This window comes from Vulpes lagopus, chromosome 9 (genome assembly GCF_018345385.1).
Source record: "Vulpes lagopus strain Blue_001 chromosome 9, ASM1834538v1, whole genome shotgun sequence".
NCBI lineage: Eukaryota > Metazoa > Chordata > Mammalia > Carnivora > Canidae > Vulpes > Vulpes lagopus.
The window spans coordinates 35,077,143-35,093,395 of record NC_054832.1 but is presented as its reverse complement, the minus strand read 5'-3'; the positions used below and the strand labels follow the sequence as shown (position 1 = coordinate 35,093,395).

The 16,253-nt window shown below is 42.5% G+C and overlaps 1 protein-coding gene across 3 annotated transcripts in view; it reads left to right on the top strand.

The window, feature by feature from the left end:
- GRHL2 (grainyhead like transcription factor 2) overlaps positions 1-16,253 on the top strand; it is a 160,829-nt gene that overhangs the window by 127,829 nt on the left and 16,747 nt on the right. For 2 of the 3 annotated variants that reach the window (XM_041769135.1, XM_041769137.1), the window contains exons 12-13: positions 1,926-1,957; positions 12,844-12,938. In XM_041769135.1, coding sequence (XP_041625069.1) covers positions 1,926-1,957; positions 12,844-12,938 — 127 coding nt within the window. The remainder of the gene's footprint in view (positions 1-1,925; positions 1,958-12,843; positions 12,939-16,253) is intronic. The other variant, XM_041769136.1, reaches the window with a different exon arrangement.

The window sequence follows — 16,253 nt, the reverse complement described above, 5'->3', positions numbered from 1 at the left end:
TGCTAAGAATTCAGGCTCCTAAGTTCCATTCCAAGTCTTTTGAATCAAAATCTCTGAAGAGGGTTCCAGGAATTCACATTTATAACAGTCTCCAGATATTTTTTATGCATTCTAAAATTTGAGAAACAGTCTAAAAATTAAATTCCTGCAATAAGGCCTACAGCCCACAAGGAAGAAACAGTGGGTTGAGGGAGAGAAATGACAATGCAAGGAACATGATAGGGACAGTGTCGTAGAGACCATTCAAGAGGGCAGGAAAACACTTAAGAGAAGGCTGCTTCATTTTGAGGTCACCAGTTAACTTGCAGGGAGCCCTCCATGACCCTGTCATATAGTCAGACAGGGCAGATACATTATGCTGCATTTAAAGAAATTAGCAAAAATCAGGCCAACATCAGGAGCTTTTTCCAGAAAATTCAGTTGTGTGACCAGTGATATGACCCAGGCTCCCTCACTCGTGTGTATCATTCCATATGCACTGAAATAGTCGCATTTCTAGAACGTCACAGTGGCAGATGCTCCAATGCCACATTGAAATTTGGGATATGGTAGAAGAAAACATCTTACATTTGCTATTTTGTGTTAAAAAGAAACAAAGTATACAATACAACAATAGATACAAAAGATTTTCAAGAGGAAAGTTCCCTGTGGAAATCTGACTAATAACTAGAATGACTCATACCCAAGGAGTTCCAGGTAACTAGCTTCGTTATATAGCAAAGTCTGGGAGTGGTGGCATCCCAGGTACTGCCAGGAGCCTTTAAGAAAGTGTGTAGGGAGGGTGTCAGTCTAGGCAGAGCTTTTCTCCCAGGCAACTGGGGCAGGGGCAGTGATGAGGTATGCTAGCACCACAAATAACTTTTGAAGTTAAAGTGTAAATGTCTGGGGATCCCTGGGTGGCGCAGTGGTTTGGCGCCTGCCTTTGGCCCAGGGCGCGATCCTGGAGACCCGGGATCGAATCCCACGTCGGGCTCCCGGTGCATGGAGCCTGCTTCTCCCTCTGCCTGTGTCTCTGCCTCTCTCTCTCTCTCTGTGACTATCATAAATAAATAAAAATTAAAAAAAAAAAAAGTGTAAATGTCTGATGCTAATTTGAGTATTGTCCCAAACAAAAATGATCCCGAAGCACATAGATAAAGCTCAAGAAAGGCCCACAATTAATTTTTATAAATAATTGGCCCAAAAGGATCTACATACATAGCAGGTCCCTTCTGGATTTCTGTAGTTTCATAAAATAATAAGGATGCTGCATAATTTCTTTAAATCTGATTCTGCCTGCAACCATGCTGACCACCTAAAGAAATCTATTCTCAGGGGTCTTCTGACCAGGAGGACCTCCTAGAGCTATATGATCTTATCCCAGCCCGAAGACAGTTGACTCTAAGTGTTTGTGGTTGTGGGATGCCAGGACAGCCCAGGCCCTTTTGGGGAACACACAAAGGCCTGGGGTTTCTGCTGCATTGCCATAGGACTCTCTTGCTCCCCTGCCTTGCCAGAGTACAGTATCTATAGCTTGCTCACCCATGGACCCAATGGAATTGGTTACTCACAGGCCTTGCCCCAGAGCCTTTCTAAACAATGATTTTTAGATCCTGCTAAAATAGTTCTTTAATGTCAAAGGCAAGAACTGGCTTAGAACTGTAGATAGTCTGATCAGAATGACTTGAGCTAGAAATAATCAGATTTCCAACTTTACTTCCTTAAAACCCAAGAATTAACCCTAGAGAGAATATGAGGTTAAATTTGTCTTTCCTTGGACACACACACACACACACACACACACACACACACATAGGCATCATTAAACAGATTTGCCTTTTGTCTTTTTAAGACAGTGTAAGAGCCTAGGAAAGTATGTGCATCACGTAATATATTTCCATTTCTTGTGTCTGACCTACAATAAGACTGTTGTTTTGTTCCCACAGATGTATTACAACACGGATGATGAACGAGAAGGGTAAGCACTCAGTTCTTTCACTTTACACCCAAAGTCAGTTCATGTCAGTAGCCGTGGCTCTTGGAGTACAGGATAACCATGAACTTAGAACTGAGAAATGAGAAAGGCTTGACTCTTGAGAACTGTCTGAGACGAAGGCTAGGAAAATGCTGTTCTCCTTCCAAGCCTTTCTTTATATCTCTCTCCCTCCTGTGATCTGCCTTTGAATAACTAGCTGTTTTTCTAAGTGACACATCTCTTTAATTCTACTTTTTCACCAATAGTCCAATTACTGAAATCTCTGGCCCCAGTGCAGGATCAAGGTGGGCTTGAGGTGGGAGCCAGGGAGAGCCAGGGAGCTACAAAGCCTACCCTGCTTTGTAGTGCTCTGGTCACCCACACAAACCTCTTGAAGCCCTCACTCTGGGAAACTGTTCCAGGGGGTCAGTGGTGAGGCTGGTGTGAATGAAACTAGGCAAGCTGAGAGCCTAGTCACTGTCCTTGGGATTGTAGGTAAGAGAGGGTTTACGTCAGGTCACTAAGGCTCCCAGGTGTCTTGCATAGTGCTTTCTGTGTATTTACTCACTTTATACCCTCTTAGAATTTTAGAAACAAAAAGGAATCTTCAAGGTCATTTAGCTAACCCTCTCTTCTAGGCAGTGTAACATGGTACACCACATTTTTGGTAGGTAGTCAGCCAGCTTCTACTTGAATACTCTCACTGTATGTAAGGTAGCTCATGACACCATTGGACAGTTGCAGCTCTCAGAAAGTTAGTTTATCTATTACACTGATGTCCACCTTCTTTTGACTTCCACCTATGGGCTCTAGTTCTGCTCTTTAGAAAAGCCCCATCCATTCCTATTATTACACTTCAACATCTGCACTCCAGGGGATACCACCAAATTTCTAATCATTTCCTTAGAATTGGTTCTCAGAAATAAATATCTGTTCTCAACCACATGAGTTGGAGATGATATTGAGATAATTTCTTCTTGTGACCCACATCCTATTTTTCTCTTAAAACAATCTAGAACTACATTCATTTTTCAATATCTATGTTACATTACATATATACAACTAAACTTGTGGTTTGTGGTATATCTATATAAAATCTCTAGATCATTTTTTCAGATGATAGTCAAACCAGAGCATCCCTATGGTTATACAATAAATATATTTATTTATAAAACATTTCAAGATGAAGTAAGTAGAACAGATATTGCTGAGTTCATTTCCTAGAGCAGAGTTTTAAATAAACTACAGCCTGAGAACCAAATCAACCCATTGTCTATTTTTGTACAGTCTGCAAGCTTTTTTTTAAAAAAAATAGGCTCCACACAAAACATGAAGCCCAATGCAGGGCTTGAACTCATGACCCTGAGATCAATACCTGAGCTGAGATCAAGAATTGGATGCTTAACCAACTGAGCCACTCACGTGCCCCTGTCTGCAAACATTTTTAAATGGCTGAAAAAAAAAATCCAAAAGAAGAATAATATTGTGCGACATGTGAAAAATAAATGAGATTCAAGTATCCATTAAGTTTAATTGAAACACAACCCTGTTCATTCCATTATGTCTTACCTGTGGCTGCCTTGGTGCTACAACAGCAAAGTGGAATAATTGCCGCAGAAACCGGTGTGGGCTAAATATTTGCTCATCTGGCCCTTTGCAGAAAAAGTGTGCCACCCTCTGGCCTAAAGGATAGAGAATCACAAAGAATCCCCAGCTGGTTAAGAGCAGAACCTTGTCCAGGATCTAACCTCTAAATTCAGAGTTCTGAATTTTCAAAATACCTAATTGGATTGTTCTTTTGATCTTGGCACATAGGTAATGTATTCCCAGTGGCTGGAAGAGCAGAAACATTAGCACTATTGGATTCTAATCTGTTGCTCACGTATTTTACAAGGGACAGTGTGGTGTCATGGAAAAAACAGTGGCTCTGAGCTTAGGAAGCCCACATTCTACTCCAGGGCCTTTGCTTACCGATGTGAGGCCTTGGGCTGGCTCCTTGACCTTTGGCTCTCAATCTCCTCAGCTGTGAAATGAGGATTTTATATGAGGTGATCCTCGAGGTCTGATCTAGCACTAACATTCTCCTCTTCTCTTCTCTGGAAGAAGTTAACCTCATAAGGGAGAAGTGCCTGAGACCCCAGCTCTGCTTCACATGCAGAAAAGTCGACTTCAGCCTTTGTCCTTCCTGACAAGTTGGCAACATTTAGGTAGCCAATTGACTTACTTCTGACTCCCATGGCTTGGCCTCTCTGTAAGAATTACCCTCTGTTATTGCATCATCAGGAAGCCTGAGGCCCGAGTCTCCATCTCTCATACATCTAATTAGAGTTCAGTTGAACACTGTGGGTGGCCTTGGAGCCTCCGTGTTAATACATGGTTGGTACTTGGCTATTGTTATATGTAAAAGGAATAATTAACACTCACTGGATATCCTGGCTAGGCACTGTACTAAGTAAGTGCTTTATATGCTTTGTTGCAGTGAATGCTCCCAAAATTTCTATGGGGAGGATGCTATAATTACCTCCACTTTGTAATGAGCAGGGAAATGTGTTCTAAGTCATACAGCTGGCCGTGGTAGAGGCAGGATTGGAACCCGGTCTAGCTGACTCCTGCTTTTAGCCATTATGCTCGTCACCTAACCCTCTTAATTCTTGAACTGTGGCTGCCAAAGAGGCACAGAGACAGGCCTCGTTGTGATAGCTTTTTGGCCTTGATACACCCTTGGCTCACCCTTTGGAGCTCGGAACCCATATTGTGACAAGCCCAGATGAGTGTACCTGGCTAAGGAGATCAGCTCACTGAGCCCTGAGGAGTGCCACCTTCCCTGGCATTTGCATAGCCTCCTTCAGGGCTATCCCTGGCCTGCAAAATCAATACATATCAAAGCATCTGATTAAGTCTAGACAGCAGCATTCACTCAACCACCAGCCAGAGGAGGTAGCACAGCTAAAGCACACCACAGTCCCCCCATCCCCACCCCCTGCAACTCCGAGGCCAATGTGGTGGTCAGATCAGATACAGACTTGTTCACAAATACAGCCTGCTGGCCTGAAGTGCTGGCAAATCTGAGTGTGATTAAAGGGGGAAAGTAGAGAAAATGCAGATGAGGTGGATTGGAAGCAGTTATCTGCCAAATGCCTAAACAGAACAAATAGAGGAACACTGCTTGCTTCTGCCTCTTTGATGGTAAAGTGAGTATTGGGGGTGACTTCTGGTGCTGAGTTTGAGCATCGACAGACCCCACTTGGGTTGTTCGTAAGCTGGGGTTACAAGTTTGATAGAGAGGCTTTGGACGCCACTTCTCAGTGGTAGGCCTCTTGCTGCAATTTGGAGTCACCCAGGGAGTTGAAAAATACTCACATATAGGTAACACCCCCAGGCATTTTGATTTACTTGACGTGGGATGCAGTTTAGGTACAGAGAGCCTTCTAAAGTCCCTAGGTTATTCTAAAGCTGAGCAGTATTTGAGAAGCACTGCTCTGGAGCCTGCCAACCATGATTTGAATCAGGCCTTTATAAGCTTTGTAACTCATATAACTTTTTGGAGTCTCATCTAAATATAGCAAATAATACCTACCTGATGGGGTGCTTGGGTGACTCAGTTGGTTAAGCATCTGCCTTGGGCTCATGCCATGATCTCAGGTTCCTGGGATTGAGCCCTACTTCGGGCTCCCTGCTCAGCTAGGAGTCTGCTTCTCCCTCTCCTCTCTCTCCCTCTGTCCTCCCCACCCTGTGCTCTCTCTCTCTCAAGTAAATAAATAAAATCTTTAAAAAAAATTTAATACCTTTTGGGGAAGTTAGATATTATTAATCTATCACCAGTGAGTGCATTTAATCACCATGGTACTAAATTTAAAAAGTCACCAGCCTGTGTTCATCAGCACAAAATAAAATTTTTGAGAATTCTGCACTACTTTTTTTAAAGGAGCACCTTTGCAGAGCTCCAAGTACTTTGATAAGTTTCTCAAGGATGCTAAGCAAACTATGAAATGTAAGGTATGTTGGGCTCTGTTATACCACAAAAACATAATTATAAGGTGGCTAAAAATAAAGGACAACTTCCTCAATTTCCTAAGGAGGAGCTAAAAACATAAATTAAAGCTTTGGGGCCAGTTTGAATAGTTAAACCATTATGGATATCGCCAAAAGAATCAATGATTTATTATACTTACTTTGTTAATATAACTTAATCTACGTTTAAGGAGTAACACAATTCAGAAATGTGTGTTACATCTTATGAAACAGTTTTTTTTAATTATTTACAATTCATCTTTGACATAATGTCTTATCACTAAAATTGCTGTGCATCACTAAAATAATGTGTTTGCTGTCATCTCACACTGTTTATCAGATAAAGTCTTTCCCACTACTGTCGAAGTAGAGATACAGCACTTTTTAGATCCTTATCTTCAAGCCTAAGAAATTTTATCTGAAGCCACAGATATTAATTCCTATAACATTAGAAATAGTTACACAAGTGTCTGCCACAATGTTGCCTCTTATTGTCAATTGTTTTTAGTTAAAATTTTTATTTCATAGTAATGGCAGATCCATATGCAGTTGTTAAGAAGCCCACCCCTTGGGATACCCAGATGGCTCAGTGGCTGAGCATCTGCCTTCTGCTCAAGTCATGATCCAGAGTCCTGGGATCAAGTCCCACATCAGGCTCCCCAGAGGGAGCCTGCTTCTCCCTCTGCCTATGTCTCTGTGTCCCTCATGAATAAATAAAATCTTAAAAAAAAAAAAAAAAAAGGAAGAAGCCCACCCCCTTTTCAATGGATATACTTTTATTTTTTACTGTTATATATTGCTTTTAAAAACCCACTCAGTAATACTCAAATCTGCATCAGATAGGCAAGGGACATTTTATATAATATTTAAAATATTTTCATCAGTTTCTTACATTAGTACCAGTTATTCTTACTTATGTACTAGATTGCTTTTTATGTAAACTGGAAGATTTAAACTAAAGGCTCCTTTTAAAATTTTAATCTATGTTTATTCTTTCCATTGTTTCATTTCTTCCTCGATTTCTGTTTTTCCTTGGGATTCTTTTCCTACTGCCTGAAGAACTCTGTTGGATTTTTTGTATCGTTGTTGTAGAACTTTTGGCAAAGAATTCTCTCATATTGTTTGTTTATTGTAATTGCTTTCATTTCACCATTACTTTTGTAGGATATTCTTGGTAGGTACCAAATTCCAGGTTGTCAAGTACTTTCTTTCAGTTTTGGTTTCCATCATTACTGTTGAGAAGTTGTGTGTTTGCCTTAATGCTGCTATTTCAAAGTGATTGTCCTCTCTCTCTCCCTCTTACATTTCTTACTGTTTGAGGAGGAGAATGTTTTTCTTTCTCCTAGTTTTTCAGAATTTTTATTAAGATGTTCCTACATGTAGGTTTTCTTTATATTTTTTCCTGCTTGGTATTTTATGGCACCTATTGACTTTGTGGGTTGATGTCTTTCATCAGTTTGGGACCATTACCAGCTATTAACTCTTCAAACAGTGCTTCTTATCTGTTCTCTCTCTGCACTCTTTTGAGATTTGAAATATGTATTAGAACGCTTTATTGTGTCCCTGTGTTTTTTACATGCTTTTTCTGATACCCCCATCTTCTTTGCTCCCTGTGTGTCAGCCTGGACATTTTCTAGTGACCTAACTTTCAACTCTTTTAAATTCATCTTTTGAGTTCTTTTTTTTTTTTTTTTTAAGATTTATTTATTTATTTATTTATTCATAGAGACACAGAGAGAGAGAGAGAGAGAGGCAGAGACACAGGCAGAGGGAGAAGCAGGCACCATGCAGAGAGCCTGACGTATGACTAGATCCAGGGTCTCCAGGATCATGCCTGGGGCTGCAGGCAGCGCTAAACTGCTGCGCCACCGGGGCTGCCCCCATCTATTGAGTTCTTAATTTCAGTTATTGTACTTTTTAGTTACAGGGTTTTTACTGAATTGGTTTATTTATTTTAATAGATTCTAGTTCTGTATGTCTTGTCATTTGTATTCATGATTATTGTATAATCACAACTATTTTTAAGTTCATATCTGGTAACTCAATAATATGCTAAAGGTATGTTTTCTGTGGCCTGCTTCTATTGTCTGTTTTTCTCTTGGTCCTGTTTATTGGTATATTTAATAAGCATTATTTGAATGGTGAACAGTGTATGTAAAAATTACAGATCTGGATGACCATGTTTTTCTCTTGTGAAGGTTTTCTCTTTCCTCTGGAGTGCAGCCTGAGTGAATGCAGATCACTATACTCCACAGGGCAGAAATGACTCTAAGCCTAGTTGCAATTTGTATTAGCCTCAGACTAAACCTCTAATTCATCCTAACTGCTAGACTGAGTTCTAGTAGCTCTGAGGGACTTTCTGTTGGCCCTCTTCCTTGGCGGGATCTGAAATCTGATTTTTGTCTCTTTAGCTTAAGGAGACCACCAAAACCTCTTCTATAGTTTTAAAGGGATTTCTGCTCAATTTCTTGTTCTGTGTAGCTTAGGGACTTGGCAAGTATCTCGGAAGGAATACTGCATTGTCTGCCTCACTTCTTTGTGCTTCCCTTCTCTCTGAAAGTTTTTCCATAAGTCCTAGATGCCTTTGCAGCCCCAAATACCAATTTCTGTTTCTATAACACCATAAGATTACCAAAACTGTGCAGACTTTTTTGCCCTTGCATATGTGTCCCCGCACATGTGCCCAGCTGGGATTATCACTTTTTGCTCCCAATCAAGAACTGACAAAGGCTCTGAGGGGACAGTGGTTCACTAATTACTAGCTCCTCTCTCAGCATTCTCTACCCTGAGCTCTCAGCTCTGCAAGCCCTGACTGCCCCATTAGCAATCTCCAGTACTTTCAAGAGGTCTTCCCTTTCTTTGTTTAATTTTATACAGTTTTCACATTGTTCTTGGCGAGAACATTGGCATGCCATAAACTACATCTTATCAGAACAGAAATATCTGTATTTTCTCTTCATATGATCCTTCTGGGACCTACTAAACCTAGTGAGTTATTACTTGCATTTTTGAGCTCTTAACTATAGTACTGGTTTCTAAATCTATGTGTGGGATTTGTTTGTTTTGCTAATTCAGCCAGATGAATTCTATCAATACCCCAAAGTGTAATTTGTTATTGAAATTAATTGAGAGGGACGCCTGGGTGGCTCAGTGGTTCAGTGCCTGCCTTTGGCTCAGGGCGTGATCCTGGGGTCCTGGGATTGAGTTCCACATCAGGTTCCCTGCATGGAGCCTGCCTCTCCCTCTGCCTGTGTCTCTGCCTCTCTCTCTCTCTCTCTCTCTCTCTCTCTCTCTCTGTGAGATAAGTAAATTATCTATCTATCTCATGAATAAGTAAATTTTTAAAAAAATTAATTGAGATCCTACTCCATACTGAGCGACAGTGTAAGGACTTGAACATAAGAGAGCTTCCTCTTTTCTGAGCTAATATGGGGAAGGAAGCTAAATTTATTTGGGGGTACACATGGTAACTTGTGCATGTAGACCATAAGCAGAAGTGTGAAATAGACAGACTGTCTCTGTGGTGCCTACAGCTCGTTTCTGTACTTTTTTTCGGTGCCTCATCACTAGGCGCAAATCGCTACTGCAGCTCAGCCTGGTGAGTATGACTAGAGACCCAGGCTTCAGATCTGAACGCCTTCCCAGAGTTTTTTTTGATGAGACTTAGCAGTTTTTTGTTTATACCTTGGGGACTCTTTCTCCCTGAGATTGATCCCACAAAGCAATGGCTTTATGTTCTGCAGAAGTCACCTCACATATTAGCCACACATTTGCCAGTGACATAAAGACTGACAACAGAGAAAGCAACTTCCCTTGGTTCTCTAGTCCTTCGATGGTACTGTATGGTGTAATTGGGCTGGACGTTAGGAGACCTGAAGTCTGTGGTTTTTTTCATCTATCAAATGGGTCTCCCATACCTGCTCCTCTTTTCTCGCTTTGCTTTGAAAATAAATGAAACATTTGAATCTAGACCACAAACCTTACTGACTCTTGCTGGGTTCATAGATCTGAAAGTGTGAAAAAAGCATTTCTGAACCCCCAAGAGACATATGGTTTATCCAAGGTGTTATTTTAACAGCAGAGTTTGTCATGGCTTAGGATGGGGTGCTATCAAAAGTCAACAGAACTGGAAGATTATAAATAAATATTGCTTTGTGAGAAAAAGAAAATTACTGGTTTAAGAAGCACAGCATGAAAGCATGTTTGGTGATATTTCAGGCTATTTACCTGTTATTAACTTACTGTTCACTGGCAGTTGTGTGGATTGATTTTTAATCATCTGCCCCCTGGGATCATGGTCACCCCCATTTCCAAGACACAATGGAATAACATGACCTGCTTTTATGATAAGGTAGTGAGGGTGAAGACAGAGGGAACAGCACCCTAACAGCTTATTACCACTGTGACCTGGGTTTGAGTTTTCCCTCTAGTTGTTTTCAGTTTGACTTACTTGTGAATAAAAGAGAATGCTGACTCCTAATATCATTTCTCATACCCTCACTCATAAACTCAGATTTATTGAGTACCTTTATCATGAGATTGTCCCTCAAAGCAGTATTCCCTAAACAGCCTGTTTTACTTAACCACCTCATCCTACTTAGGCACACTGAGCCTCAGTTTGCTGTTTACTAACATAGGGGTAGGATTAATCCTTGCCCTGGCTGGCTCACATGGTGTCCCTGAGACCTAATTGACCAAGAAGATGAAAAGTACTTTGTAAAATGTGAAGTCTTTTAAGAAATTGATAGACCGTTTTGGAGCACCTAGCAAATGAGGTGATAAATGAAAGCATTGTTGGTTTCATAATTTAAACTATCAGAATTAATAGAAATACTTTCTGGACCATCCATAGTTTTATACCCTGTGTTCTTTGGAGCCTACCACTAGCTTGACAAATAGCTTCCTTTTTTTTTTTTTTTTTTAAGATTTTATTAATTTGAGAGAGTGAGTCAGAGTGAGAGAGAGAGAGAAAGAACACATGAGCTCAGGGAAGGGCAGAAGGAGAGGAAGAAGCAGGCTCTTTGCTAAGCAGGAAGCCCTACGCAGGACTCAATCCTGAGCCAGAGGTAGACACTTAACCGGCTGAGCCACCCAGATGCCCCAACATAGCTTCTTAATGACAATGATGCCAATGGGGAATTGTCTTTGAAGCAGGGTTTCATTTTATCTTGGAAGCTTGACATTGATGTAATGTCAACCTCCCATTCAGGAAGCTTTTCCAACTTGGGTCCTTAAATTGCACCAATGCAGATTATTTGCTCTCTGAGGGTACACGGAAACTTTGGCATCTTTCAAGCTCTCTGCCATATTTATTCTGCATATCTCTCTTTCTCTGACCTCTCCACCTTTATTATCACTGTCATCATCATCTCTAACACTTCAGTAGTACTTACAGTGTATCCAGCAACCATGTGAGTGTTTTATGTATGTCAAATGTATTTAATTCTTTCAACAGCATCCTTTTAAAGACAAGGAATCTGAGGCTCAGGGCAGTTGAAGAACTTGTCCATGTTCCCATAACTAGTAAATTATAAAGCAGGGGTTTAAACCAAAGTAATCTGGACCCAGAGTTCATTTCTTAATAATTCTGCTTAACTGCCTGTCTGGCATTGCTTCATGTACCTAGTTTCAAGAATCTCCAAAGAGAGTAAAAGTTTCTGAAAACCTGGCTGCTCCCTTGAAGGCTTGAAGAATAGCAAGACTCCATTCGGAGCATTTTCTCCATGTCTAAGCCAGTTCAGGCGGCTATAACAAAATACTGCAAACAGGATGGGGGTGGGGGGCGGGATGGACTTAAACGACAGAAATTTATTTCTCAGAGTTCTGGAGGCTGTAAGCATGAGATCAGGGGCCCCTATGGTTAGTGTCTGGCATGGCAGTCCTTTCTTATTAGGATGCTAATCCCATCACAGGGGCTCTACTTTCATGTCCTAATTACCTTTCAAAGGCCTCACCCCTAATAACATCTTAGTGGGGAGTGGGGTTTCAACATATGAATTTGGGAAGACCACACACATGCAGCCCACAACACTCAGCACCAATGACTTCACTTCAGTGACAGTCTGTGCTTCCAATTTCCATTCCTCTCAAAGATTCCTCCCCTTCTTTAGAGTACCCAGAATGGACAGGAACTTTGGGAGGAAATGCAGGACCACCAGCAGGGCCACAGGTGGGGATATGTGGGGACTCAGCACCATGTGGGGTCCGGGGGATGCTGAAACCCCCCCTCCCAAGGAGGAGGGAAGGGCTGGGCAGCCAAGGTCTGGGTCTTTTGCACCACTGCAGGCAGCAAGGTCTGGAGAATTTGCACCACTGCAGTCTCATCTGCTCCAACCAGACGGAGCCATAGAACAGCAGGAAGTCAGGGCAGCCTCAGAACTAGAACCAGCCAGGGAAGCCCATCCCATTTCAAGGTCCCTGCTGTGCCCTTAAGGGCCTGGCAAGAGAATGCAGGACACTCCTCAATAGGAGGAGCTAATAACTTGGAGATCACACAGACCTCAGGGTTCACTCCTGCTCCCCCCACCCTAGCCCTGATTTTTGAGGAGGAAGGGGGATTAGGTGCAGGACAGAGCGGGTAAAACCCGGGGGTCTCATCTTTGTGGATCCATATGCAGTAATGGGGAGTCTGTCCTTGGTCCATGCCCTAAAGATACGTGTGTGTGTGTGTGTGTGTGTGTGTGTGTGTGTGTTTTCCCCCAGACAGGGATGACTTGGGACCTGCGGGAGGAGGAAGTAGGTTGCTGAATGGATCTGGTTGTAGAGAACTAGGGATGGTATAAACAAAGGAAGAAGATAGCGCCAGATACATGCATGAACCTTTCTTTTGACTCCCTACACGCTTTGTTTACTTAACAATTTCTGCTCATCTTTTCTAGCAGCAGTGTCCTTGTTAAACGGATGTTCAGGCCCATGGAAGAGGAATTTGGTCCAGCACCGTCTAAGCAGATGAAAGAAGAAGGAATGAAGCGAGGTATTTCCTTTCTGGCATTGCAGGGTTACCCACCCTCCCATCATGAATGGTGGGGGCGCTTCACACAGAAGACCTTTCAACCCTGTCCTTATCAAGCACCTTAAGCAAACACTTATTCTTTCTGGGCACTGGTTCTTTCCTTTACCTTGGGAGACATGGAATGAGGGTGCTGATTCAGCCAGCCATGAAGTCCAAGGTCAGAGAGAAACTCTTGCTGCTCATGTGACAGTAGTATCTCACAGGCAGCAGCGGTTGAAAATCATTCAATAGATGCACACAATTAATATCAGACAAGTAAGGGAGCCTGTTTTCTGACATCACAGCTTCTTCACTTTCTCTGTGTTGAGGGTGTTATTCCACTTCATCAGGAGAGTAAGAAACAAAGTGAGAGTGGGTCAGTGTTTGGCTCTGCACGCTGATGCTGTGCGTGACTCGGTGTCCTTTCTTGGAGTAAGAGGAAAGCGTGGAGATGGCTGCTTTCCCTCATAGCCTGCTGTAGCTAACACCAAGAGCTACCAGAGATCTTAGACATACCACACTGGACTTTCAATCAGTCAGATTACCATGTTAAATACATTTGCCATCCACACAACCTTTGTGTTTTTTGTTACGGAGAGATTTTATTTCTTTTCTATTTGTTGTAATGGGATTTGCATGATGGCCAAGAGCATCCCCTCTGTAGCCCTCTTCAGCCCTTCAGAGTTACATGACCTTAGGAAGCCCCTTTGCTCTTTTGAGTCCTCATTGTAAAACAGGGATGACACGAGTACCTCCCTATAGAGTTGCTGCGAGGCTTGATGAACTTTAATATGTGTAAAACACTTAACTCAGGGGCCTAGCACATAGTAAGCACTCTTCACTATTGTAGCTGTGAGGGTTATTATTAGGTCTGGATCTAGTTATGTCTGTTCAGTGTGAATAAGTAATTAGTGTTTCAAAATGGAAACAGCATAAATACTTGGGTGGTGTTAATTACATTAGCAACATTTAAATCTTTAAAAGATTGACTTCACAGGCTCCCCATCAAATATTCAAGTGCAGTTTGAGCTCCATTCCTGCATGCTTTTTATATCACATACTTTAAAATGAAGGCAGAATTATATGGAAATCAAGAATCACACAGGCAAAAGTAATTGTAGCTTGCATCCATATTTAGTATATGCTGGCTAGTCCAAAGGTTGTGTTTTTCACATTATTTTGAGATTGTGAAGTCAGTACAGAAATTGCCACTGGGAATTTTATTGGGCTACGACAAAAAGCAAGTCTACAGCCTATGAAACATCTAAATCACAGAAACACACGAGGGCGCTGCAAGCTACCAGCAACAGAGCAAGTAGTGTCCTAGGAGTGGCTTTCCTTTGGAAAAGGACAGTGGAGTTACTAAGCCCCTTGCCTGGAGCTCCCAGTTGGAACTGGTCTTTGACAAAAAAGAGGAATCAGGGTCAGTGGTGGTTCCTATTGTTTGTTTATTAGAAGTTCTCCAGGAAAGAAAATGATCAAAATTATCACCAAAACCATGTTGTTCTGCCTTTGTAGCCACTTCTCTGGGTGGCTCGGTGGGAGTCACTTGGAGCTGGCCCCTGTGGCTGTCTGCCTCTCCTGTAGTGTCCGGGAAGCATGTTGGTTATTACGGCCATCGTAGTTGAGTGATTATTGTGTGAGCCCCGCCACAGATGCACAGATCCTAAGGCTACCACCCTGGGCAAGCTGTGGGGGTGTGCTGTAAGCCCAGCATGCTCATGTGTGGCACTGCCCTGCCTGGCCTTCCTGGCACTGCCCTGCCTGGCCCATCCATCCACATGCCACCATACCACCGTTAACCCCTTACAGTGACACCTGTAGCAAGAGTATCAGCCAGACTATTTCAAAGGCAATGATTTTAAAAGAAGAAATTTGTAAATCCAATGGAAGCAGTACTCAATTTAATAGAACATGTTTGGGGTTTTCTTGGGGTCAGCCTCCTGGAAATGACATTTTTCTATTGGGACCTGTGGGGAGAACTAATAGAATGGTCCCTGGAACAGCCACCACTTTTTTCGGTTTAATTTTCCTCATCTAGTTTAACGGAGGTCCTCTGGTGTAATTGTTTCTCATGGTGCCACTAACCTTGAGTCCTCTGATAATGCCAATAGGTCACTAGATGGTTTTAGCTGAAATGGAGACACAAAAATATTCCTTCCAAAGGACTACATTTTGAAATCGTTGGAGACTCATTCAATCTGTTTATTTAATTGGTAGTTTATTTTTATACTTGGTAAAGAGAAGAAACTTTGCAATACTTCGGGGTTCTTTTTTCCTTTGGTGTCATGCACAAATAGAACATCTGCTGCCTGCAGAAAGAAAATGTAGGCAGAACCCATGTCGACTTTGCCTTTAAAAAGCAGGAAGCTTTAATGAACTCCTTGGAGACCGGGGAGGAGTAGGGGAAGGGGTGAGAGTTTGGGGTAGAGCTGCTTTCATTTCCTGGCGCCAAGTTCATTCTTTCAGCCTGGTGGGGACTGTTGCTCCCTGGGTACCTGACTCTGGTCCGAAGCTCAGCAGGGTTTCTTTTGTTTTCTTCTCTTCTCTTTTCTTTTTTCTTCTTTTTTATTATTTATTTTTTTAAACCATATATTTTTAAGATTTTATTTATTCATAGACACACACACACACACACAGAGAGAGAGAGAGAGAGAGAGAAGCAGAGACACAAGCAGAGGGAGAAGCAGGCACCATGCAGAGAGCCTGACGTGGGTCTCAATCCAGGGTCTCCAGGATTATGCCCTAGGCTGCAGGCGGTGCTAAACCGCTGCACCACTGGGGCTGCCCTCTTTTCTTTTTTTTCTTAAATTCAATTTGCCAACATATACTATAACACCCAGTGCTCAGGAGGGTTTCTTGACTGTGCGTTCTTCCTGTCACAGCCAGGAGGACAGGGCCGCAGCCTTGGCCCTTTTCTGTCCCTTTGAAGTTAGAACCAGAAGCCACAGCATTGGAGGACGGAGAGAGAGAGCACCGGCGCAGTGGGCTGTAGGGTTGCATCTGAATGGTGGGCCCAGTTCTTTCTTGGGAGCTGGGCCTCCATGCCCTCTCTGTAAGAAAGGGTCTGCCCTGACAGAGCGTCTTCTCCTCCCTGTGTGGGGGTGTGTGGGGTCCCTGCCATCTCTCCTAGTCTGTGCATTATCAGATCGAGACTGCTACGTTATAGGGAATGAGCACGAAGCCGCGTTCGCCTTCACCGAGGGCCAACAACCACGACAGGTGCTTCATGCTGGCTTCCGCTGATTGAGGAATGGTGCATGCTGTGTGCTGGGCACCTGCTACTCATTTAACCCC